The 25,948-nt window shown below is 48.2% G+C and overlaps 1 protein-coding gene across 1 annotated transcript in view; it reads right to left on the bottom strand.

The window, feature by feature from the left end:
* NID1 (nidogen 1) overlaps positions 1 to 25,948 on the bottom strand; it is an 83,829-nt gene that overhangs the window by 11,943 nt on the left and 45,938 nt on the right. Inside the window, exons 8-14 of the mRNA XM_025850798.2 lie at positions 25,553 to 25,798; positions 24,364 to 24,507; positions 18,843 to 18,968; positions 14,210 to 14,359; positions 13,028 to 13,150; positions 4,471 to 4,689; positions 1,666 to 1,838 (exon numbers count right to left, since the gene is read on the bottom strand). Of these exons, the coding sequence (XP_025706583.1) occupies positions 1,666 to 1,838; positions 4,471 to 4,689; positions 13,028 to 13,150; positions 14,210 to 14,359; positions 18,843 to 18,968; positions 24,364 to 24,507; positions 25,553 to 25,798 (1,181 nt within the window). The remainder of the gene's footprint in view (positions 1 to 1,665; positions 1,839 to 4,470; positions 4,690 to 13,027; positions 13,151 to 14,209; positions 14,360 to 18,842; positions 18,969 to 24,363; positions 24,508 to 25,552; positions 25,799 to 25,948) is intronic.

Below are 25,948 nucleotides of genomic sequence, written 5' to 3'. Positions count from 1 at the left end.
TGAGGCACCCTAGAGGAGTCAAATCCATAGAGATAGAAAGTAGATGCCTGGTTGCCAAGGGCTGGGAAGGATGGAGTTATTACTGAATGGGTACAGAGTTTCTGTTGGGATGATGCGTGGATGGTGGCGATGGTTGCACCATCATGGTGAAGTGGTTAAAAGGGTAAAAAATAACCCCCCCAAAAATACATTAAAAGAACACAGTGAATCTTAATCCTGTTGTTTGAGCGCCCTCCCCTCCACCTATCCCACCTCAATTTTTTGCTTTTCACTGCCTCACTTGACATTTAGGCTCCGCCCTTCGTCTTGGGCGACAATGACTGTCACAGGGGCCTCAACCCACTCGCACCACCTGAGCGTGTGCACCAGAGGACACAGAGAAAGAACGACAATTGCCCCTGAAGGGATTTATGTTTCTGAGAGGCAGAACACAGAGATCACTTATTCATTCAGCAAATAGTCTTGGCTCTAAGAACACCACTGTGAAACAAATACCTCCGTGAAAGAGATGGACGGTTGCTGGTCTTGCGAGCTTTAGAGCTTTACGTTCTTAGTGGGAACATATACATCAGATACAGAGTGTATGTGTTGATATACAATGTATCATGCAGTGCTAGGTAAAGACAAAGCAGGGTAGGGAGACTGAGAGCAGAGTGGACAGGGCGGCCAGGGCAGCCTTCCCAGAGAGGTGCCGTGCCAACAGAAATGTGAACGAGGTGAGGCAGGGAACTGCACCAGGGTCTGGGAGGGTGAGGACTCCAGGCAGGGGGGCGGCAAGTGCAAAGGCCCTGAGATGAGGATACGTGTGTGATGAGTTGAGGACCAGCCAGAAGGCCAGATGGCTGAAGCTGGGGCGGAAGAGGGGCGGGGGCGGTGGGGGGGCGGGGATGGTGACAGGGAATGGGGTGGGAGAAGTGGCTAGAGGCCATGGGAAGAACAGGATTTTATTCTGGGTGAAGGGAGAACCCATCAGAGGGTTTTGTGCAGGGGAAGAACATGAATCCAATCAAGGCTAATGACAAGAGGTTTTGAAAAGCCTCTTCACTCCTCACAGGACCTGAGGGTCCCCCTCTGCCCCGGCGACCCTGACCGAATCGTGCTGGAAGCCCCCATTTCGCAGGTCTGGTTTCTTGCCAAGGGTTGGGGGGTGGTCAGGACTGCAGATGAAACTGGAAGGCTTTTCAGAAGTGTCCAACCTCTATCTAACAGACAAAAACCTCCAACTCACAAAATGCATCTTTGACGCTTTGAAAAGCCCGAAGCTGAAGCCTATTATTGCCTCGGGGCAGATACGAGGATCTAGAGTGACGGTCTGCCAAACACGAGCCGCTGTACTAATTTAGCAGGAATGGCAAGGTCGGACCTGGGAGACACACACAAACAAGACACGTAGCCCATGTGACGCCCCCACCCAAGGGGTCAGACACCACAGTGGTCTCTGAAGGCCTTCCTGCTTCTCTGCTCCCACCCCCTCCTGGAGCGCCACAGGCAGCTCAAGAATACAGTGGCCCCAACTAGAGATGGACACCTGGGGTCACACGGAAATCAAGAGGCTCCCGAGTCCAGAGGTCAAGCCCCAGGGCTGGTCTAACGACCCCCTGCTTGATTTCCCAGGTCACCGAAGCACCAAAGCTAATTGCTAATATGCAATTAGCCGGCACTCACCGGGGCGTGAAGCAACGTCTTGGCTTCTGTCTTCTGCATGGTGCTTCCTTCCAGGGGGACACGCTCTATTTTCCCAGTCTGAGCAAAGAGTAAGTGGGTCCCAGGTGGCAGGGGGATCACAGCGGTAGGAACGGAGGGTCCATGGTGAATCGGCGGAGCCACCGTACTCAGACCTGGGTGGCAGGAGAGGTCAATGAGCAAGGCCTCCATGTAGCAGGAACGCACGCACGCACGCACGCACGGGGACATGCCACCTTCGTGGCATCACAAACGGCAGGCCACACAATGCCCACTGTACATCTAAAAGCACAAGGAGCAGAAAGACCACAAAGGGCGTTTGTGAAGAAGATATGAGTTTAATATCTTCATGTGAGAAGGCATGACTTTAATATATATATTATCATATAATAACTGCAAGAGCCTGAGGATGTGAACATACAGAATTTAACCACTTAGGCAGATTTAACATGTGGATAGGAACTAATGCAGGTGAAGACCTACAAAATGAATACCGAATGAAGGAATGGGTGCAGGCAGGATGGAAAAAGAGGGATAGGAAATCTTAAAAGATGTGGGAAGACCTATGCCTGTGTACATGATAGTGAGTCTGTGCCACGTGCCAAGAAGGCACATTTTGAACCAAAGATTGTTTTCCTAGACCTGCGCTGTCCAGTGTAGTAACTACTAGCCACAGGTAGCTAATTAAAATAAAAAATCTGATTCCTCAGGTGCACTAATCATATTTCAAGAGCTGAGCCACATGTGGATAGTGGTTACTACTAAACAAAAAAAAAATGGAGAGAAACCAAATTTAATACATAAATGCATGAGAGTTCCAATAATGCAGTTATTATTATGATATAATATATCATGTGAGAAGGCATGAGTTTAATATTAAAGGTTATGTGAAAAAAACAAACACCCAACAACAACGGCTTAGCCTTCCCCTTACTAGAAACAGAAATAATGTAGCCCTTCCTGCCCTGCGCTGGACACGGGCTGCCACAGTGAACCAAAACGGCAGCAAGAGTAGCCCCCCTAAACCCCTGCCCCCAGGGAGCTGGCACTCCAGAAGGTGCTGGAGGGGCGCTCAGAGCAAACCTGCCCTACACTCCCTGTCCTGTGGGGCAGGCGAGTCGTAGACCCAACCCAACGAGCGGGCACATGCCCTCCCTGGGCCTTCCAGGAACAGAATGATGGTCAGGGTCTCATGCTCCTCCAGGTTCGGCCTCGCCTCCTCAACGCAGACCCTGATGCGTGGCACCACTCCCTGGCTCCCCCCGACGAGAGAATGTCCTGAGAAGGGACAGGCAGCCCCGGCTGCAGGGGGAGGGACCCGGAATGGACGAGTCATGGCCTTTCCGGGGCTCTGTGTCCGGCTCTCTGAAGAGAGAGAGTTGGACCCGGTCCTTCCTGGGGCCATTTCCACTTCTTTCTCCGGCCTGCCTGTCTTGCCCATTATACCCTGTCAGTGACATAAACCAGGCTGGCTAACACCTTTACTAGCTCTGGAATCCATCCCTCCTCTCTAAACTCCCTGCCAGCAAGCCAGGTGGTTCTCTCGCCTGTTAAGCACCTGCCGGGGCCGCTCACTCCCCTCAGCTTCTACCCATCAGCCAGTGGTATTTCTAAAACCCGAACCTGGTCGCATCAGTGCCTGCTCAAGACCCTCCCCGGGCTCCCTGCTGCCCTCGGGATCAACCCCAGGCCCATCTGCTGGGCATCGAGGCCCTCCCCTGGGCTCCCCTCCTCTCCCCGACCTCTCAGCCTGCACCTGCTGCCTGCAATCGGCTTCCTCAATCCCAGCGTCCCCAGAGCTGCTACCTTTGCCTCTGCTCGATAACATACTGGTCTGCAACACCTTCCCCAACTAGCCCACCACTCTCGTAAACCTCTGGGTTTCTCGGCTCCCTCCTCTCCCATGGAGCTCCTCTCCCTGCCCTACACCTGTTCACCTGTCCCGCGAGGTTCTGGGGGCCACCGCTGTGACTTCCTCCTCTGGACCCCCGGGCACTGACCCCAGCATCTGAAGCTCAGTTCATGTTGGCTGCATGAATTAAGGACCACTCCCTACTCACTTAGCAGCCTCTTAGCTTCGGGAACATATCTGGTAGAGGATCAATCCTGATCCTCAGCTGAGTTGAGAATGGAGCTTCAAGGACTGACTGATTTTGGTCACTTGTGACAATGACCATTTCCTATACTTGAGACAGAAGCAGGATTTTAGAGCCGGATCCATCCTGGAGATTGTTTTGCTCCTCTCTAGTGTGGAGGCTGAGACAGTATGGGTCCCGAGCAGCACAGCCTGGCCGGCTTCACGCTCCCCCGCTCCCGGCCCCGCACCTTCCAGAGAAGGCCTTCGGTTAGCGTCTTCCGAGCCTGCCACATCCCAGCCCTCAGCTGCTGGGAGGCCAGGCGGCCACTGCGGGGAGTGTGCCCTGGGGGACCCACAGCACACATACCCTCTGCTACCAATGTGGTATGGCCACGGCCAGTCCCACCGAAATTTGTACACAACAGGTGTGCACAGGGAGGAAGAGAAAAGGTATGAGGAGAGGGTTGGGGGACAGAGAGATGGAGGGAGTGGGGTGCATGATGAGGGAGACAGAGAAGAGGGGTGCAGAGGGCAGAGAGGGAGGGAGGGAGTGGGGTCCGGGCCGATGGAGCAGTACACGATTTAGGGCAGACAGAACGTGGCACCTGTGTCCTGGGCAAGGCCCCCAGGGCTGCTCACGGGCCCGGGGACTCTGGTCCCTGAGGCCCTTCTCAGACCCAAGCCCAGCGCAGTGCTGCCCTCCGACTTACAGGGAGGCCTCATCCCGGGCCTGGTCCTGGTGCCCTCCAGCTCACGGCCGTCACGATCCACACACCAGCACTGGCCCGTGCTGCCGTGGCACTGGGTGGGCATGTAGTGCCCGTGCTCGTCACACTCAGGGACAAACAGGCCTGGCCGCTGTGGGCCCGTCACCCCCGCTGCCCTGAGGATGTGTTCTCTCTCCAGTTGGCATCGGGTTTTCTCCATTTCTGTGACAGAGACAAGCACAGGGGAGGTGGTCAGCTGGGTCACCGGGCAGTGTCCGCTGCGGGAGACCCGCACCGGACGCAGACCCATGGAAGCTCATCGCTGGGTTTTGTGCGGTTCGTTTTCTAAAATTGAAAATATCATATTATTTAATGGATGTCACAGTCAAGATCATATTTACATTTTCTTTTCTCTCCTCAGCGATTTGTTTTCAGTTTGTAAACACTGAGACAAAACTGACAGAACACAAAATTAGTTATTTCACAGTGAACACTTCAGTAGCATTTAGTATAATCACGATATGACGAAACCACCACCTCTATGGAATTCTGATCCACTGTCCTCAGCTCCAAAGGAAAGCTGACACCCAGAAGGAGTTTGCTCTCCACTTCTGCCTCCTCCCAGCCCCTGGCAGCCAGCAACCTGCAATCTGTCTCCATGGATTGCCTCTCCTGGACATTTCCTATAAATGTGACACGTACGTGTCATGCATACAATACATGACCCGTTGTGTCTGGCCACTCTCACTCAGCAGGTTTTCAGGGTTCATTCACAGTGTAGGATCCATCAGTACGTCATTCCTTTTCATGGCTGAATAGTATTCCACAGGATGCCTAGACCACATTTTGTTTATCCATTCATTACTTGATGGGCATCATGGAAATTTGTTTTAAGAAACTTCATTTCTCTGAAATTTGTCCTTTTTTTTTTATCATCTCAAGCTTCTTGATTATCCACAGCAAGTCCAGGTCAGAGATTTGGGAGACCAAACATCCCAGGGCACATTTTCCAACATTTGTGTTTCCTTTTAACAATGAGCTCGTGTTTGGCATGAAACATGGCCTCAGCCGTGGAACTTGGATCCCCAGGTAAGGAAATAATTATCTATCTGTGGGGAATGGCCTGGAATCAATTAATGGCTCCCCAGTACACAGAGCTGTAGCTGGTTCCACACTGGTTGGAGTGTGGCCACAGCTCTGCAGTTGTGGCATGAAAGCAACCAAATTTAATACATAAATGCATGAGAGTTCCAATAAAACTTTATTTACAAAAACAGACAGTGGGCCAGATTCAGCCTGTGGGGATTCTAGTTATCAACCCCTGCTCTAGGGCATTGCTAGTAATGTTAGGGAGATATTTTATATAAATATAAAATGGTATGAGGAGAGGGTGGGGCCTTCGGTTGGCATATTAATTCACATATTAATATGTGTTAACCAATATATTAATGTATTGGTAATAATATATATTGTAACGTAATATACAGTACTCTGTTTCACAAAACTGTGTGTCTGAAAAGTGTTTCTGACTCTCGGTTCCACCACTTTTCGTGTTATCATGGGCACGTCGGTAACGCTGAATAAGCCACACCCCTCACGGTAGGACAGCAATGGCGGCAGTAACTAATCTCATGTATTATTGTGAGAAGTGAAATATGATGAGACAATGCGTACAGATGGAATTTGAAATTCCACACTCAAATGTTCATTTGTGTCTATGTCTACACATGGCCTCCACAGTGACGTTCAGTAAATGTTTAAAGCACCTTCTGTCTACATTGCCAATTCTCACGCTAGCCTGCTTCGCGTGGTTGCTCCCGTGATCAGAAGCAGTGAGTGGGCCAGGAAAGTGTGTGTTCAACCTGGCAAAGGAAAAGTGGGTATGCTTTCCCTTTTGTCCTTGGGGCTAATATTAAAAAACAAACCAACAAACAACATATTTGCTGTAGGAAGAGCCAAATGAAGATACAAATGAGCCAAATGCTCGAGAATAAAGATGTTGGGTTTTGTTTGGCCCTTGGATGTAGAACTTGTTTACTTCCTCAATATCTTGCATGTGCACAGTTTTAGAGTTCCCATATCAACTGTCTCCATTCACACGTTTCATTTAATTCTCTACTACAATTGTATGCAACAGACAACTCTTATTTTTTACACCAAATGAGAGACCCAAGGCTCGGATTGGTGAAGGGGCTCCCAGGCCACAGCACTAGGACGTGACTCAGCTCAAGCTAGAACCGGATTCCTGGCCCAGCCCCTGCCCCTCTGCATCCACGAGTCCAGTGCCCAGAACGGCTCAAGCACAGTGGACGTGTTATGTCAACGGTGATATATACAAGTGAGCTTAACGCACTCACTGAAATTATCTGTGGCCCACAGGCTCAGTTTCCTTCCATCGATGTCTGTGTATGGTGCTGCCTTTCCAACTAGAAAACAGGCCTGGCGTTGTGTGTGCTCTCAACCACACCAAACTTTTAAGGAAGTAGGGGTTACTCCATTTTATGTGGCTGACAGTTTTGTGTTGCCATGGTGTTTGGCCAACACACAAAATCTCAAGTGATCTACAATTTATAGGGGAACTTTTAAGTATGTATCTTGAACTTACAAATAGGAGGAGAAAACCTACCCATTGTGACTCAGGAAACGGAATTTCAAGTGTGTTTATGGAAAGCTGTGATGTCACTGGGTTTTTTGGGATGGCTTCCCAGCCTGGCCAGCAGGCAGCAGAAGCAGCTCTAGTGCGAGCCCCCTGCTGAGGGTCTCACCCCTCCATTGCGGGTGGGGTGGGGAGGGGTAAAGAGACACATTTCCTGACCTGTTTCTGGCTGATAAAATGACAACTCGGGCAAGATTCCTTTTATTCACCTACTCTGAAGAAGCAAGCAAGACCTGATATTTATTCAGGGAAGAGCAGGAAGTCTGGGGTGATTTTCTCAACGTTGAGGGCAAAGAAAATGAGAGAAAAATGAAATAGAGAAATAAGAAAAAAGCACCTTTTAAATCTCTTGACTTGCATTTTATTTCCTTGCCTGATTACATTTCTTTCTCTGTGTTAATTCAAATAAATAACTATTGTAGCCTCTGATATACTCAGTGGGGTGGAGGAACTTGTTTGGCGAGGCCTTACTTATTCAGTTTTTTCCTGTCTAGTCTGCCCCCACCAGGGGCCAGCTATTCCTAGGGGCTCTTTCACACACCTAGATTTATCTATAATAAAAATAATCTAACACCAGAGACCTTAAGAATTTTTTTTTTAAAGGGTCTTACTCAAGGGGCGCCTGGGTGGCTCAGTCGTTAAGCGTTTGCCCTCGGCTCAGGTCATGATCCCAGGGTCCTGGGACCGAGCCCCACATCGGGCTCCCTGCTCCGCGGGAAGCCTGCTTCTCCCTCTCCCACTCCCCCTGCTCGTGTTCCCTCTCTCTCTGTGTCTCTGTCAAATAAATAAACAAAATCTTTAAAAAATTTAAAAAAAAATAAAGGGTCTTACTCAATTTTGAGAAAAATTGCCATAGAAAATTCTCTTATATAAGGAGTTCAAGGAACCTTTTGTAAACCAAAAATTATTCAGGCCTCATGTTCTTTGTTTGTAAAACAAAGGAGATGAATTATAGACTTTCTAGAGCCCCTTCTAGATCTAACTGGGAAATTCAAGTTTTCTAACACTGGGTTTACTTGAAGCAAGGGGCACATTGAAACACAAACAAGACATAGAACAAACAAAAAGTGTCCATTAAATTGTTCCTCAGTTTTCTTTTCTTTACAAGTTGTATTATCCTAAATGTTTTTGTCTTCCCTTGCAGCCTTGCTCTCTCAACTCCTGAATTACCTTTGTGTCTAAAGATGTGCGGTGCGTCTTTCGGTGACAACATACTGCCAAGCGTGAAGAGATGTAATCAAACATTGGTAGGCTTGGTATTTGCCCTTAAGGACCAGGCTTTACAACTCTAGCCAGGACTTTGTATATGCCTCTTTGATCTGCTAATAATCCACTCTCCTACTTTCCAAAACTCTATAGACAGTTACATTCCCCCAGACAAGGTCGGTGGCTGTGGTTGTCAGCCTCCAAGATAGCCCCAATCTCCCGCCTCCTGGCATTCTCACATTTAGGCAATTCCCTTTCACACTGTCGGAGGGTTGGCCTGTGACTAATAGTATTACCAGAAGTGACAGCTTGTCACTTCCCAGATGAGGTTACAAAAGATCGTGACTTCCATCTTGGATGTGCTCTCTCTCTCTCATCACTTGCTCTGGAGGGAGCCAGCTGCCAGGTCTTGAAGTCACTGAGGCAGCCCTGTGAAGAGACCCAGGCTGTGAGGACCTGAAGTCCTCAGTCCAACGGCCCGTGAGGAACGGAGGCCTGCCAGCAACCACGTGGGTCCCTCAGCCCCCAATGTACCTCAGAGAAGACCGTAGCCCCAGCTAATGCCTTGACGACAACCTAATGAGAGACCCTGAACCAAGACCACCCAGCTAAGCTGCTCCTGAATTCCTGACCCTCAGAACTGTGAGATAATAAATATTTATGTTTTCAGCTGCTAACTCTGGGGATCCTTTATTACAATAGATAACTACAATTAACCCTTGAACAACACAGGTCTGAACTGTGGATTTTTTTTAAAAAGATTTATTTTAGAGAGAGAGAGACAGAGAGAGAAAAGGCGGGCGGGAGAGGGATCGAGAAAAACACATGAGCGTGGGGAGGGGCAGAGGGAGAGGGAGACTCTTAAGCAGACTCTGAAGCTGAGCGTAGAGCTCGACACGGGGCTCGATCCTGTGACCCTGAGATCATGACCTGAGCTGAAACCAAGAGTCGGACGCTTAACCGATTAAGTCACGAAGGTGCCCCTGAACTGTGGATTTTTTTTTTACCAAACAGTATGTAAATGTATTTGCTCTTCCTTATGATTTTCTTAATAACATTTTCTTTCCTTTAGCTCACTTTATGGTTAGAATACATATATAACATACAGACTACATGTTCATCGACTGTTTATGTTATTAGTAAAGCTTTCGGTCAACAGTAGGCTATCAGTAGTTAAGTTTTGGGGCAGTCAAAAGTTATACACAGATTTTCAACTGGGTGCGTGTTGGGGGGGAGTCAGGGCTCCTAACCCCCACGTTGTTCAAGAGTCAGTGCTCCTAACCCCCGCGTTGTTCAAGAGTCAACTGTAACATGGTGGCCTTCAACCTTTCTGGCCATGACCCACAGGAATACATTTCACTCAGCTACTCAGTACACACAGGCACACTTATGCGCATGCGCACATACTCACCCATTCCCCAAGACAAGCGTCGTTTCATGAAACAGTACTTTTCCCTACTATGTACACTCTACCTACTGAGATGTTTTCCTGATTATTGTTTTCTGTTCTATTCCATTGAAAAGAAAAGGTGACAGCAGTCTACTGAAGTGATTTCATGATCCACACTTGGATTGTAAGCAAGAGTGCGGAGGTACAGCGGGAGCAAATCCCAATTTTTTTCTTTCTTTTTTTTTTTTTTTTAAGATTTCATCTATTTATTTGACAGAGAGAGACACAGCGAGACAGGGAACACAAGCAGGGGGAGTGGGAGAGGGAGAAGCAGGCTTCCCGTGGAGCAGGGAGCCCGATGTGGGACTCGATCCCAGGACCCCGGAATCCTGACCTGAGCCGAAGGCAGATGCTTAACGACTGAGCCACCCAGGTGCCCCCAAATCCCAATTTCTTGTCTTGCCTGTCATCGGGTGACACTGTAGTAGCCGTGACCTTAACTTGCTGACTCACCCTCAAAGCCAGTTTAGTTTGATTTTTGTAAAACTTGTCCCCACTGTATACAGTAGGTACCAAATTAAACGCTGACTGCGATTCCCTGCACTTCACAGTGTTTGGCAATAGGAGTCCGGATGACACTACACATTATTTTTCTCTCTGTTAATATTTCATAAAATATTTTAGTCAGACAAAATTTAGAACATATGAAGAAAACCTCTGTGTTCCTATTCCAGGTGAAAAAAAAATAATTAGAAATACGAAAGCGGCCCCTGTGCAGCCCTCCTCAATCCCAACTGCCTCTCTCTCACTGTGCAGGTAACCTTGAGCCCTGAGTTTTTGTTTTTCATCCCTATATATGCATTTTGTAGCTTTCTTACATATGTATACACACGTTGGTTTATTTTCAGACAGTGTTATATCTTACATAAACGGGATCATACTGGATATAACCTTCCGCCACTTTTTTCCTGCTCAGCAAGTTTTTGAGATTTGTCCATCCACTCTTGCTCACTCATTTTAACTGCTGTATATTACTTCATTGTATGAATTGTACCAGAACTCACTGGTCCATTCCTCCTGTTGATAATCATTTAGATTTTTTTTTGTTACAACAATACTCAATGAACATTCACGTATATTTCTAGCGCACATCCTCTCTTGACGATATAACTAGATGTTGAATCTTAAGAGAACGGGATGGAATACACAAACAATCCTAGCAGATAGCTCTGATTGTCTGGTCTTCATATCCCAGCCTGCAGGGCTGAATTTGTTTCTGTTTAGTTAACAGAGCCTTAGAGAAGGGGCAAGGAGTGAGGTCAAAAACCAAAACCAAAAACCAAAAAATGAAACATCTGCTTCTTTTTGAACTGGCGATTTAAGCAAGCCTAAGGAAATAACGAATGTTAGTCATTTTTAGTAGCTGCTGCAATGTCTTGACTGAGGTTATCATGAACTCTTCTCTATGTAACCTGCCTATCAGAATCTATGGGTGGCATGATGGTTTTTACCCACAACTTCAGGAACAAAAGGTTGGCCCTGCCTCGGTTCTTCTTGGCTGGGGTTGGGAAACATTTCCTATCAAGGGCCAGGTGGTAAATATTTCAGGCTTTGTACGCCTTATAGTCTCTGCCACAACTACTGAACTCAGCCTTTGTAAAATTAAAGAAGCCACAGGCTATACATGAACTAACAAGCATGGCTGTTTTCCAATAAAACTTTATTTACAAAAACAGGAGCTGGGCCAGATTTGACGTGCAAGTGGTAGTATGCAGATCCTTGTTCTAATCAGAAGAAAACAATGTAGATCAGAAACATGTAGTATTATATATCCAAATTTTAACTTCAAATCTATTATTTTTCTCCTTTTTGATGGGCAACTATCCTAAAAACTGGTCACACCTAGCGCTGTTGAGAGCGTGAGAAAATAAATACTTTTATATACTGCTAGTAGGAAACCAGTGCATTCGTCCGTTTCTTCAATAACTATAAATCGGTGAGCACCATCATGGGCCTCATATTCCACCCGATACTGGGGACATAGGAATAAAATGCATATGCACCCTACACTCACAGGCTAGTGTAGACAAGACATTGAAATAGTTATTAGTTGCTTAAAAAGGTGGTGGTAAAATGGATATTTGGTTGAAACATTATAAATAATTGTGTATATATAGGACATATTTACAGTGGCATAAATACATCTGGCCAATAAGAGAGTAATAATTACAAATAAGTAACCACATGACGCCAGCCTGAGGTGTCAGATATATCCTTAATCTCATGACAGAATATCATGCGGTTTAGGAGACCGAATCCAGGCTGGAGTCCATCTGACAGACCTGGGTTTGAGTCTCGGTTCCAGCACTTAATACCAGTGGGACCTTGATTACACCTTTATCTTCTTAAGCGTCAGCATCCTCTGTGTAAATGGAGATTGTAATCGTGTTCATTTTAAAAAGACGATTATGGGGGCGCCTGGGTGGCACAGTTGGTTAAGCATCTGATTCTTGATTTCGAATCGGTCGCGATCTCAGGGTCGTGAGATCGAGCCTCTCACCGGGCTCCCTTGGGATTCTCTCTCTCCCTTTGCCCCTCCCCTCCTCAGGTAACTTCAGGAAGTAAACAGTCCAGGTACAACAGGTAATATGGACAATTCTGTAGGGTCCTCAACCTGCATCTTTCCCCAGTGGTGGCTCTTCACCCCTGCTCCCCACCCCCGCCCGAGCTCTATTCTCCATGTCTCCTAGGAAGCTGGGATGGCCTTCCCTGCCTAAGAGAGAATCCTTCCTTCCCGATGACCTACGACCCTGGGACACCGGCTTCTCTCTGCCTTCAGACTCAAATGGAAACACTGGCTTTCCTGGGCCTCCAGTTTGCTAACTGCAGATCTTGGGACTTGCAAGTCTTTATAATTGGGAAAATCAATTCCTTATCATCGCTTTATAAACAAACCAACACGGACACACACACGTGCGTGCACACATACACATCCTGTTAGCTCTGTTTCTCTGGAGAACCCTAATACAGAGCAGTTCTTACCCTCAACTGCTTGCTCAAGTTATAAGGATGCTCAGACTTTAGGTTGCCAGTACAGCGATGGTCTGCGTGGCACCCCCCGGAGTTGTTCAGTGCACAACCTGCACAATTACACACTGCAGCCGTGCCCCGATCTCCCACCTCAACAACCCGTAAGACTCTCCATAGAGACTCCAACTTTCCCACCTCAGCTCCTCTCCCAGGGCCATGTACTCAGTACTCATGAATGTGGCACGGCCTACCAGCTCCAAATGTCTCTGACACCTTACCTCCAGGTACACAGTGGAAGCCGTCTCCGTGATAACCCGGTTTGCACTGGCACATGAAGGAGCCTGGAGTGTTATGGCAGAAGGCATCGGGGTGACATCGGCTCGACTGGCATTCATCCACGTCTGCAAAACAGCCACCAAGCCCAGGGGACAATGAAATTTCTTCTGGAATTCATAGTTTACACAATAACTTAAACCACTTGCTTCACTCCGGGGGACTCTGTGTCTGATCTGGGAACAGCGATTTAAAATTTACTAAACATGACTCATCAAAACACGAACTCTCCAGTTTCTATCTGGTGTATTTATAAATGTGTTTCACTTTGATGATAGTGTTTTCATGGGAAGTCAAGCATGCAAAAGGAAAAAAGAGAAGATTCGTTTGCATTATAAAATGAGCCTTTCTCATCACAAATGAGAGCTTCAAAAATGTCGGAGAGTTTGGAAACATTATTAAACGGCTGACAGAAAAACCTCAGAGATAAGAGAAAATTCATGTGTTCAGTAATGACAACAAAGTATCTCAGAAATTATAATCTTAGAAAAGCTTGGACTTTTCAGGAATACTGTAGGCTGTTAAGCAATTTTGCAAATCAAAGGGTCAGGATACTTTTTTCACAGTTATCTTACCTAAAATCATCTTTAAGAACATCTTGGCAGCCAATGAAAGACTGACCTCAGGTCTAAAAGAATTCTGGGCAATCGTTTATTCTTTGACTGTAGTCATTTATTCAGTAAGAGGACTTGGCTTGTTTTGGAGCAGAAGGTGAGAGCAGGCCAGGGGAATGACTATATATATCTTACTAAACAAAAAGCTGGACCTCAAGCCCCATGTATCCAAGAGTTGTTTGCCTTTTCGCAAAAGAAAATCTCCTCAGTTCCCAGTAGACAGCAGGAGTCTAATTATTGCCTACGTGAGCAAGTCACGCAGAACAAAATAGCAGTGCGGGAGGCTAAGCGTCTTCCCCAATGAGAACAACCCCCAAAGGAAAACGCAGGGTTCACACTACTACAGAGAGACAAACGAAAGACAAGTGTGTAATTGTGCAGGTTCTGCACTGAACAAGAGAATTATTTTTTTCTGTCAGCCGTTAATTCTCTTAATTTCAGGGTGAGTTGGTAATTGGCAGAGGGGATTTCTTTTCGGGCTCCACAGAGAGAAAAATCAGAGCAAGCACGCACCTTGGCAGGCTCGGCCATCCCCAGAGAAGCCTGGCAGACAGGAACAGGTGTATGAGGCCCCTCCCATGTAGATACACTGAGCCCGCTGGGGTATGTCGCAGTCGTGGAGACCGGTGGTACAGTAGTTGATGGGGCGTTGGTCCGCAATAGCTTCAAACACAAGGTTGACACACAATGTTTGAAGAGAGGCCCCCGAGCGGTCCCGGTGCCCTTCTAAGTAAGTTCCCTCTACATCAGTGGTTTAGTCCACCAAGGAGAATGTGCCTAGACCCCAGACCTCCAGACATCCTGTCAGCCTTCCTCCTCTGCTCCCCACTGGGTTGATACCCCTGGACTTCCTATTTTCTGCCACCTGCCTCTGATCAGTCTTCGCAGATGGACCCCATGGCTGGTCATTCCACCTGGTACTCAATCTCAGCTTCACCCCGGGGCTCTGTCTCAGGCCACTCTCCATACCAGGGCCTCCAAACCCAACTTTCCTTCCACCTAGACGTGGAGGTGGGCCACGTGCAGGTGTATGTACTTCCTGCGGCGACTCAGCTGGAGCATTTGGAGCCAAGGATCTGAGACTTCCACACGGTGCCTTTACCCTTGGCCACCAGGCAGGTAGAGCACTGAATACGAATGCCGAAGGCGAAGTCACCCATTTCCCGTGAAGGAAGGAGAAGTACGTGTTCCCAGGGCAGTGAGACAGGTGTTGTAGAGAGACTGTGGGTTTTGGGGTGTAAGCACCCCGTGGGTTTCTACCAGGTACACACACGTGTCCACCACATGGCTTTGGATACATAATTTCTCAGAGCCTCACGTTCTTCCTCTGTGGGAATTACTTCCCACATGCCAAGCACAGGGAGGCCCGGTAGATGAGCTATTATTCTTTACAGGGTCCCGATGACAGAACTCACGGAACGAGGGCTCAGGAAGTGGGTGAGTGACCGAGGGGATGGCCGACAACATCATCTTGTGCTCGTGCCTCAAGATGGAAGTCAAGGGCTGAGGTCTCGGGGGTATTTTCAATGGCTGGTGCAGGTTCTCTGGGGTTCCCAAGGCACCGTTTAGCTTCTGGTTTTAAAGCTCTAAGACCCAGGATAGAATCTTGTCCCTCAGAATGTCAGAAGAGAACCCTCTTCCTTCCCGCCAAGGAAGCCCTCCGCGTCTGGATTATCCCAATGAAGGAGGGCTTTTCCTCTTTCTCCTCCTCACTGAATCTTCCCAAGATTGATTCCAGGTTTTCTTGTCTTTGAGAGAGAGAGAGCTCTAAGCACTGTCAGGGGACAGGTCGAGGAGAGGATACTCTTCAAGGGTCCAAATTCCTGTCCCAGATGATACCTAACGAGTTCGAGAACACACTCGGCTTCCTTGGACCCTCCTGTCTTCTCTCCCGTCACCTCGTCTCTAATGCTCTTTTTTTTCTCTAGGGTCCCCCTCCTCCACCCCCAACTCCTTCAGCTGAGGCGCCCCAACTTTCAACAAATTAGGGTCCCTCAAAGGTAGGGAAAGTACACGCAGACAAAACTACAAGTCTCACTCTGCTTTCTCTTCTCTCTTCCTACACATATTTACGCCCTTTATAGCTCGTGGGTGGTCATTTTATAAAGTGAGGTTCGCTCACGGCCTCGTTTTACTCCACCCTAATTAACAGAGGAGACCCTCCAAACAGGGCAAGCACTATAGGTCTCGACATTCCCTCCCAGCCATTGTTGTCACACATGCGTTTCTATAATCCTCAAACCATTTCTAGAAAAAGGCAATTTATAACTGAATTTTTTACATCATGCTTTTCTTTATGGAAGACCGCTTTGCCATGCCAAAAGCAATTCGCTTCTTAAAGAAGTTTAAAAAGCCGGCTTTGCCATTCCAAATGGTTTAGTTCTACCTGTTTAATTTTTAAAATAAGTGAGGCATTTTTAAGTGAGGCTTCACGTCAGTTAAGAGGGAAAGTCTCTTCCACGGTTCTTGACGGCAAGCACACAGCCCACAGCCCTGGCAGCGTGCTTCAGTTCTCACTCAAACGGAGTTTCTAGATGCTCTTGCTGACGATGATCATTCAGAGAGGGGTCAGGACAGTCACAGAGGACAGCGGCTGCCCCAACAACCTAAGCCACCGGGGGGGGGGGACACTGGGGCGCCCCGCTGTGCTTTCCTCAAAAGTTCCCGACCTTGTAGAGCTGGCGATTTCTCTACCACTCTGATCCCACCTGTTCCAGTAATGGGAAGCTACACGCTGGGAGGGAGGCGGGCTTTCTGGAAAGGAGAGCAAACCAGGCTCAAATGAGAAGTAAAATTTAATTAGAATTCCAAGCAGACTGTATGTTGGGGTTGTGCTTTTTCTAGGGCCTCCTTTTCTGAAGAGAAGCGCGGAGAGGGACCGTGCCCTGAGCTGGAAGGAGCAGAGCGGGCTGGCTGGGCCTGAGCCGCTGCCACCCACCTGGCAGCAGTCCCCCAGAGCCACCCACACGCTGGTGGCGGCTGGAAATGAGGCGACGGGAGAGAAGGAGGGAGATGCCAAGAGGGAAGGGCAACTGAGGGAAATAAGTCACATGTTAAAAGGAGAGAAAGGTTTACAGGGTAGAAAGAGTTCCAAGGAGGGTGGTTTCCCTACTTACTTTAAGTTCTGAAGATAAGGTCACAAAAGTGAATGATTTACAATAATTTTTCCTAACAATATGACAAACAGAGAAGGGAGAACGCTGGGGGAAGCAAGGCCAAGCCTAAGGCCCTCTTCCTGCCCCGAGGGATGGGCAGGTACATGGTGTTGTGCACTGCACAAAGACACCCATATGAGGGGTCAATGGAACCTCAAATTTCCCCACGTTCCACACCCAGAGCCACGTGTCATAGGGCTGTGGCCATGCAGAGGCAGGTTGTCTGTGTCTCCACATAAAGGTGATCTATGGGCTGTTTCTGCTGTTTCCTTTACTTTGCACATTCTAATTAACTGTAAAAGTTGGCACGCAGTAGAAAAGAGAAAGGTCATGGGTTTATAGGAAATGCCAAACACGGAAGTCCACGAGGCAGCCCCTCCCACACGGAATACCGATCCTCACGGAAAGATCCTTACGTCTGGCCAGCCCACATCCACTGCACGAAGCCTTCACAGCACCGGCCTCCTAAACTGTCCCAATTCTCTTCCCTCCCTTCCCTGCTGCGACCTGGAGAAAAACCTTTCCAACCCAGGTTCCCACGCAGCATATAGCTGTAACGAGGAATTTCAGCAGAGGTGAAACTGCCCATTAGGTGATCCGGTGACGAGCCAGTGATTTGTTTGAATGCGTTCAGGCAGACTTGGTTTTACCGCGTGAGCCACCTCTCCACGTGGCGAGTGTCAAAGGAGCTGAGTAACAGGGGTTGATCCGGTGGAGGATCTTCAGGTGGTTTTCACATTTGTTTCTGAGCAGTGGGATCGACCGTTCAAACAGTCTCACTCAGAATGTGATGTGTAGAGAAATGAATGGCTGGAGGTCGGGGCGGAGGACAAATCTGCCCAGGCTCCCATGGATCCTCACGGCAGCTCCTGAGGGATCTCCAAGAGCTCCGGGGGGGCACAGTGAACCCATGACCCAGTCTGAGGCACTGAGGTCCAGACACATTAAGTGTCTTCCTCAAAATCCAACGCCTCGGAGTAGACATTTGCACCCTACCTGCCCCCAGGTGAGTGTGCACGTCAGGGACGGCTAGCCACAGAAACCCAGGACGTCACGCCTCACAGCCATCTACCCCAGGACCGCACCCCCCACCCCCCAGGTCTGAGTCCGGATGTAATGTAAATGGTGCTGTCACGAAAAACAAACGTTCGAATCGCCCCCATCTCAAAAAAGCAGGGAAGGAAGTCAGGCCAGATACACAGAAATGGTTGTTCTCTATTGAAAAAGAAAAAGAAGTAACCTTAGCAGAGCTGAAATCTGCACTCTGTGCAAAGGGGACTGGCTTCTCTAAATCCACAGCTGTTTGGGTCACATTCAAAATATGAGAACTGCCTGTTCCTTTCCGCCCTCAAGCCATCACCTCACCCTGGGACCTCGGCAGCCTCATCTGAGCTTCGAGACAGAGCAAACAGAATGCACGCTAGGCTTTAGTGAGCAGCAAGGAAGGGCCAAGGAGGTGGTTCACTGACGCCATACAAGAAGAATCTGTTTTAAAACTGGGAAGAAATGCTGAGCTCAGATGGCGCATTCAGCATGCTGCCCTCCAGACCCGGAAATCTGCAAGAATCTCTGAACTTAAAATTCTTGGAACCCACAGGTCAAAGTGCGGCAGTAGAAAAAAAAGTAGAAAAAATCTAAACAATCTGGCTCTTTGTGGTTGGCCTACCAGTACCACCCCCAAAGCATCACCAACCTAAAGCATTATTAGCCCAATGAAGAGCTTCAACTCACTTCCTTTGACAAGGCTAAGAAGTTCTGCTATGACTTGTGGCTTACAATAACGTTGCTCATTCCCTAGACATATGACCCTCCAGGTGGGTGGGGGGAAGGAATGAAGTCTGATTCATCTTTGTAAACTGCTTCCCTGAACAAAAGAAGCCGGCCCCTGCCATCCCAACCAGGATAATTACCTGGGGCATCACCTCCATTCGCACAGATGTGAACGCACACCATATGAACAGGCGTCTTAAAAAGTTACCCACAGAACTTACCCACACACTTTCCCTCCTCTGAAAACTGATAGCCCTCCACACACTCGCAACGGAAGGTTCCGGGGTGATTATTGCAGATTGCGTGGCTCCCACACACCGAGGGCTGTTCTGAACATTCATCGATATCTACAACGAATTTTTTTAAAAATGCAGACTTTTAAGAAAAACTTCAAATATCAGTAAATATAATAAGATAGAAAGCATTCTGGCCTGTAAATGGAAGAGACTCTTCATCTCAGGAAAAAAACTGAGGGTTGCTGGAGGGGAAGTGGGTGGGAGGGATGGAGTGGCTGGGTGATGGACATTGGGGAGGGTATGTGCTATGGTGAGTGCTGTGAATTGTGTAAGACTGATGAATCACAGACCTGTACCCCTGAAACAAATAATACATTATATGTTAATTTAAAAAATTTAAAAATTAAAAATAAATAAAACTTTTCTATATTCCAAAAGTAACATTAATAAGATTTTTTCTATTTATTTGTTTGTTCATTCATTTATTTATTTATTGGGGGGGAGAGCAGAGGGAGAGAGAATCTCAAGCAGACTCCACGCTGGACGCAACACTCCATCTCACGACCCTGAGATCATGAGCTGAGCTGAAACAGAGAATCGGACGCTTAACTGACTGAGCCACCCAGGCACCCCAGTAAGAGTTTTTTTTTTTTTTTCTGTGCATAACTTTCGAGAGTGATCCCAAGGCCCTCCTCCTACGTAAACGTGTGCCTCCCCTGCCTCTCCTGGAGTTACTTGCTGACACTGGGGTTTGCTCACATCAGAATGGCACATACACATCAGGAAGCTGTGCGGACAAGTTTCTAGACTGTGAATACGCCTCCTAAGACTACAGAGCATATTTAAACATGCTACTCAAAAATATTACCTTTCTCCACTTACAGGTACAAAGCAAAGTTGAACAATTTAAAGCCTAATTGTGAACTTCTGAATGTTGTCTAGAGCTTAATGCACTAAAAGGAAGCTTGTAAATGAACTAGTAGGGTGATGCCCTCACATGACAATCATGGGATAATGCAAGACAAAGAATCATATGCTTTGGAACTGGACATAGCTAGGTTCAAATCCTGCCTCCTTTAGTTACCAGCTTGAGTGGTCTTGGGTAAGTTACTAACTACTCAGCCTCAGTTTCCCCGTTGGTAAATGAAGCACAATATTACTGATCTCGAGGGCTTCTTCTGAGGATTACAGAAATTGGATGTAAGCCAGAGGAGCTCCTAGTATGCTCAAGAAACGTAGCTATTATTATAATTTTTAGGGGTTCATCCTATACAACCAGCCAAGGGGATGGATTTGGCCGATTCTAGGAACATGGCCCTCAGATGGCCACTAGGCATCGGGGTCCAATCTGTAGCTAACACCACAGCAATGCTGGTTGGCCCAGACAAGAAACCGAGCGAACTCGCCATTGCCCTGATTACCTGTCCACTGATGGACTGAAATAAACACAATCACACAAGGTCTTTCCCATGCCAGCCTCATCCTCAGAGTGTATACAGTTACCTGGGGCATTTCTAGAACCCTGAGACAAAGGGACGTCACTTCATGATGGCTGAGATCATACAAGTCCCCTCCTCACCCCCCTCCAATGCCTTCATGTGAACCTTTCACACTTGGAAAACAAAGCCTCATGCGTCCACCTCCGACGGCCAGCCTAGCCCATCTCTTCACTGGTGAGACAAGGACCCTGCTAGCCTTTTGGACCACATTGCACAAGAGAGGCGTTTTTGCCACATCAGCCCCAGAGCTTGACCTCTACCCATGCAAAAACCCAAACCAAATGGTATTCAGCTTTTTAAAAATATATTGCAATGCACGATCCTTAGCGACGTTTAGGATATGAGGTCTCATACAAGAGGTCTCATACAAGAGGACCTCATATCTCTAACCGAGCACAGCTGGCAGGTTAGAGAACAAAGCCCCTCCCAAAGCGGCCTCTTCCCCGAGCTGGAGCTGGGGTGTGGTTACGGAGACATCCAGCGAGTGTGGACTCCACAGCTCCAGCCCCCAGCAGCTGCTCCGACAACACAGGAGAAAAAAAATCAGCCCGGCTTCCACGGTCTCTGTGCCCTAACTCTCAAGAGGACACTCCCAGCACAGATGTCTGGACGCCCTGTTCAGACTGCAGGGCTCCACAGCTCGGACTCCATTGCCAAAGCACAAGAGCCCAGAGCAACAGTTTTCAATCAAAGGGACAGAGCAAAATCACCCAGGGAAGGGTTCCAAGTTCCAGTCCCTTGGACAGGGAAGCTGTGTGTTTCAAAAAAGCTACTTCAGTGATTGGGAGGGTGATCAATCCCTTACGTCCTACCTAGGGGGACCTGGGGGCCTGTGGGATGAGGGAGGGCATGGTCCCCTGGCGCATGAAGATCTAGACCTCTATGACGATCTCTCTCTCTCTCTCTATATATATATATAGACCCAAGCAGGGTGACATCTTTTCTGTAGAGCAAGACTCTAGGAGTTTCCCTAAGAAACTTCCTTAAGTTTCACTATAAGGACTGTGACTAAGAGCTCACAGTCCTTATAGTGAAATTCTTCCTAATGTCTACTTTATTTTTTTTCCTAATGTCTACTTTAAATCCTTCTGTAAATTGAGGCTAGGACTCTAATCCTTCCTTTAGTGGACACAGTGAATTGGTGCTAACCACCCCTCATAAAATATCACAAAATCTGCTTCAAGTTTATTGTTCTCGTCTCTGGGAAGAGATTCCCTTGCACGCAGATCATTCTCTAGCCCAACAGGAAAGTCCTAGATTATCTGTGTTTATTCCTTCCTTTTTTTTTTTTTCAGAGTGGCTACTTTTCACATATTTTCAACAAATCTGAATTTGCCCCTTTTCTCAAGGCCAGGCTCTTTGAGGAGAGGAGTCTCATGATTGATTTGTTAAGGGCCTGTGTGTACTCAAAACTACTCAAAGAGAGGTTATCCAAAATGATCTCTACAGACTCCCAACTGAGGAAGGTATGGGAGTCATTCTGCCAGGCAGCAGAACTCTGCGATTCATCTGGAAACCTTCTCCAAACTACCTTGGAGGGTCACCGTGCAGCGTCTAGCCAACCCCGGGCTTGTTGGGGATGTCATCTATCATTACATCAATGCTACACAAACTGAATTACAAAGGCTCATTCTCATTCTCTTCGAAGTCACTTTCCAGGTCAAAATAACACACGACATGATTTGCTTAATGCAATTTCCTATCAACAGCCTAACGCCTCAATGCATTAACACTCCGAAGCATGTTCTAGTGACCCCGAACAAAAAGTAGCCTGACTGGGAATATCCGCACATTCCATGGTGCTAATCTGCCAGAACGGAGACTAGCCAGAGAACAAAGGCAAGTTCACACATGAGCACCTACCTCCCTGAGTGAGAGCACCAGAGGGTTTTCTATGATAGCAACAGATTATGTAAGGTATGGCTGGTTGTGCCTTGGGAAGTGAAGCAAGCACTCCCGCTACAATCTGCTCAGGTACTAAGAGTGGAAGAATTAGCCAGAGGTCATGGTTCAGCAGCAGCGGGTTGGGGCATCTCCATGCTTTACCCACATTGGGTTGGCTTATGAAGTTGAAGCAGGGCCACATAGAGACTAAGGAGATATAGGCTTCCAGCAGAGAAGTGAGGGAGCCCCATCCCTGCATGGTGTCTGTCACCATCTTCCTGGCCCTGGGAGGGCTCTGCACACACACACACACACACACACACACACACACACACACACACAACTACCATGCTGTTTCAAACTGGCCTGAGCCAGTTCAGCCATTCAAGAAGACTGTTGGGCTATTTGGGGAAATTCTGGAAAACGCTGATGATTCGAGGTGAGTAGGAACTCTGTCCCCTTCCCAGTTGCATGTTACAATGAAGGTGAGCATCGGATTGAATTCTACCACCTGTACAAAGCCATCAGCAGGCTGGCTAAATGGTTATACAGTCTGCTCCCCTAAAGTGCAAGTTCCTGCTCCCCACTATTTCAGATGCCCCAGTGAGTACCTCACTCTGAGACAAATACAGCAACATACTGACAGTAGGATCTGCCAACCTCAATGTTAAATCAGCACATGAAATCTGCCACTAATCAGAGGGCTGGATGCCAGACCTAAGGCATTATCCTCCAGTTTCAAGGCTCACCAGATTCTCAGACCCCAGTCATTCAAGGGGGCTGCTCACCTTTCTGGCAAACATACATGTGCATGCCACTCTTTCACTGAGGGAACTTCCTTCTAGCATCTCCTACATCTGCTAGCGAGCCCTCTGCTGCAGATTTAGGCGGCTCTGGTTGAAGGCTTGACATTCCTGCACTCGTTGCCTCTGTGGATGGACTCTTCACTGAGTCAGGCATCAACTAACTGGCCCTTGGCAGTGGACTGACACTTAGTCACAAATGTAGAAGTACTGGCTGTCATGGGTAAGTATTCAAAATTAAGTTATAATCAGGGGCGCCTGGGTGGCTCAGCTGGTTAAGCATCTGCCTTCGGCTCGGGTCGTGATCCCAGGGTCCCAGGATGGAGTCCCGCGTTGGGCTCCCTGCTCAGCGGGGAGTCTGCTTCTCCCTCTGCTCGTGATCTCTTTCTCCCTCTCAAATAAATTCTTTAAAATAAATAAATAAATAAATAAATTATAATCAAATAAGTTCAGTGGGAAGGCAGCATAACACACATGTGTGAGACAGACTCAAGTTCCAATGTTCCAGTGTCACTGGCTCACTGTGATGAGCCGCAGTGTTTCTCAGCTACAGAAACGGGAATGAACCTGCCACCCAGTGGAATGACCACTATCGATATGAATATATAAATAAGCCACAATAACAAGGGTCAGTGAGGACGTGGGCCAAGGGCAGCCCTTGTGTGCTGTTGGTGGGAATGGGACAGTTGCCACGGGGAACACTGTGGGGTGTCTTCAAAAAAATCACACATGGACTCACCCTATGACCCAGCAATTCCACTTCTGAGTATATGCCCCCAAAGACTTGAAGGCAGGGGTTCACACAGGTATTTGTACACCCATGTTCAGAGCAGCATTATTCACACTAGCCAAAAAAGTCGAAGCAACCCAAGGATCCACAGGCAGACAAATGAATTAAAAAAAATGGTAGTGTGTGGAATGTGACTCCCGCCTTAAGAAGGAAGTTAGTTCTGACCCAGGCTACCACGTGGATGAGCCTTGAGGACATTATGCTCAGTGAAATAAGCCAGTCACGGAGGGACAAGAACCGTGCAATGCCACTCGATGAGGTACGCAGAGGGGTCACATTCATAGACAGAAAGTAGAATGGTGGTGGCCAGGGGCTCGGAGGACAAGGGAGTGGGGAGCTGTTGTTTAATGGGGACAGAGTTTCAGTTCTACAAGATGACTGCAGGAACCCCAGGTGTGGGGCTTGGCATGTCCCCCGGTGCTTCCCTCACCCCTGCAACCTCGCTTCACCCAGCCCTGTGGTTTGCAGACTCCAGACACCTCCTCCTAGCCTCCTCCCCGGCCCCCACAAGTCGGAAGGGTTGGCTGTACCAGAGCAGGTCCTTCCATCCCCTTGGAAGCCGATGGAGCACTCGCAGGTGAACTGAACCCCGGGGCCAGGGCGACAGGCCGCATTGGTGTCACACCCGTGAGTGCCGATGTAGCAAGGATTCTGCAGGGCGTCTGGGGAGCCTTCTGTGAAGGAGAGACAAGGAGGCCAAGTGAGTAATTCAGGAACGCCTGCAGGTTTCCTCCTTCCACAGAAAGTAAGGTCCAGCTGATGACCCAGAGAATGGCAGAGGGCCCCGGAACAAGAAACCAGCCGACTCCTGTGCCACCCTGGGGCAGGATCAGCAAACCACGTCCCTTCAAATCCATGCCTGTTCTTGTAAATAAAGTTTTACTGGAAAAAAGCCACATCCATTCACTTGCATATAGTCTATGGCTGTTTTTGTGCTACAATGGCAGAACTGAGATCTTTAGACACCATAGAGCTGGGAAAGCCTAGAAAGTTTACTGCCGGGCCTTTTAAGAAAAAAAAAAAAATTGTATCACCCCTGATGCCTAGAACCACAGTTGTCAACGGAGGAAGAAAGACACCTGCCCTCCTTCTGCTTTATGGAGCTAAGCAAGGTCAAACGCGGTCAGCTGGAGAGGTGACCTGGGTATGTAGAGAGCACTAAAAAGAACTGGAAAAGAGAACTCTAGACCCTAATGCCAGACCCCAAATATACAGAGCCCATGGGGCTAGAAGATTCGGGTGATGTGGAGTCTGACACCGAGATGGCATGCTAGCTCTCCAAACACCAGCATCCTGCCCGCAGCCAGAAGCACCCACCGACCAGACCTCAGCGCCAGCAATGTGCTACCACAGGATAGGGGATGCTGTAGGCTCCGTGCCTGACCTTCATCAGACCTTATTTAGATCTCCTCAGACGCTGAGCTGAGCATTCCCAAGGCTGAGCATGAGAGGGTCCGAAATGCCCTGCCAAAGCCAGCCCTAGCCTTCAGATGGTCTGCTCTGGAAGGTACCTCAATGGGTTAGCATTCTTCACTCCACCCCACACAGAGGTGTGTAAGTTTTCTCAGAATCATAGAGGGCAACATTATTTATCTCTGTCAGGACATACTCTAGCGTCCTCTTCTTCTTACTGAGAGTAAAAGATGAAAAACAACATGCCAGAGGAGACACAGATGTGAGGGCAGACACACAATGCCCAATCTGAGCTGCCATTCCTACCCCTCACGGGACCGATGGAGTTGCTTAGCGCGTAGCGCAAGATCTTCTCCTCCTGGTTGTACAGGACAAACACGCTGTCCACTGAGAGCTGCTGGGTGCTGGGCAGGGCCGGCCGGGAGGTGTCGTGGGCGCATTCCTGGAAGGTGATGGTCTGGCGCCACTGGTAAGTGTAGATGTTGGAAGGGGCAGCTCCATCTTGCTCAGGCTCCATCACAGTGTACTCCCGCATGGAGGAGGAGGTGATCGCTGGGATGCAGTGTCGGGGGGAAGAAGGGAGACAAGGCAGGGTGACAAACGAGGCAGGAGGTTTAGTCAAGGGCTTTAAAACCATGGGCAGTATTTCCAGTCCAGATGAGAGATCAGATGGAACGGGTTACACAAGACCACTAATTTCTG

The sequence above is a fragment of the Callorhinus ursinus genome, unplaced genomic scaffold (genome assembly GCF_003265705.2).
Source record: "Callorhinus ursinus isolate GAN/ISIS: 27379988/994484 unplaced genomic scaffold, GSC_fseal_2.0 scaffold32, whole genome shotgun sequence".
Taxonomy (NCBI): Eukaryota; Metazoa; Chordata; class Mammalia; order Carnivora; family Otariidae; genus Callorhinus; species Callorhinus ursinus.
This window is presented reverse-complemented; position numbering and strand designations above follow the sequence as displayed.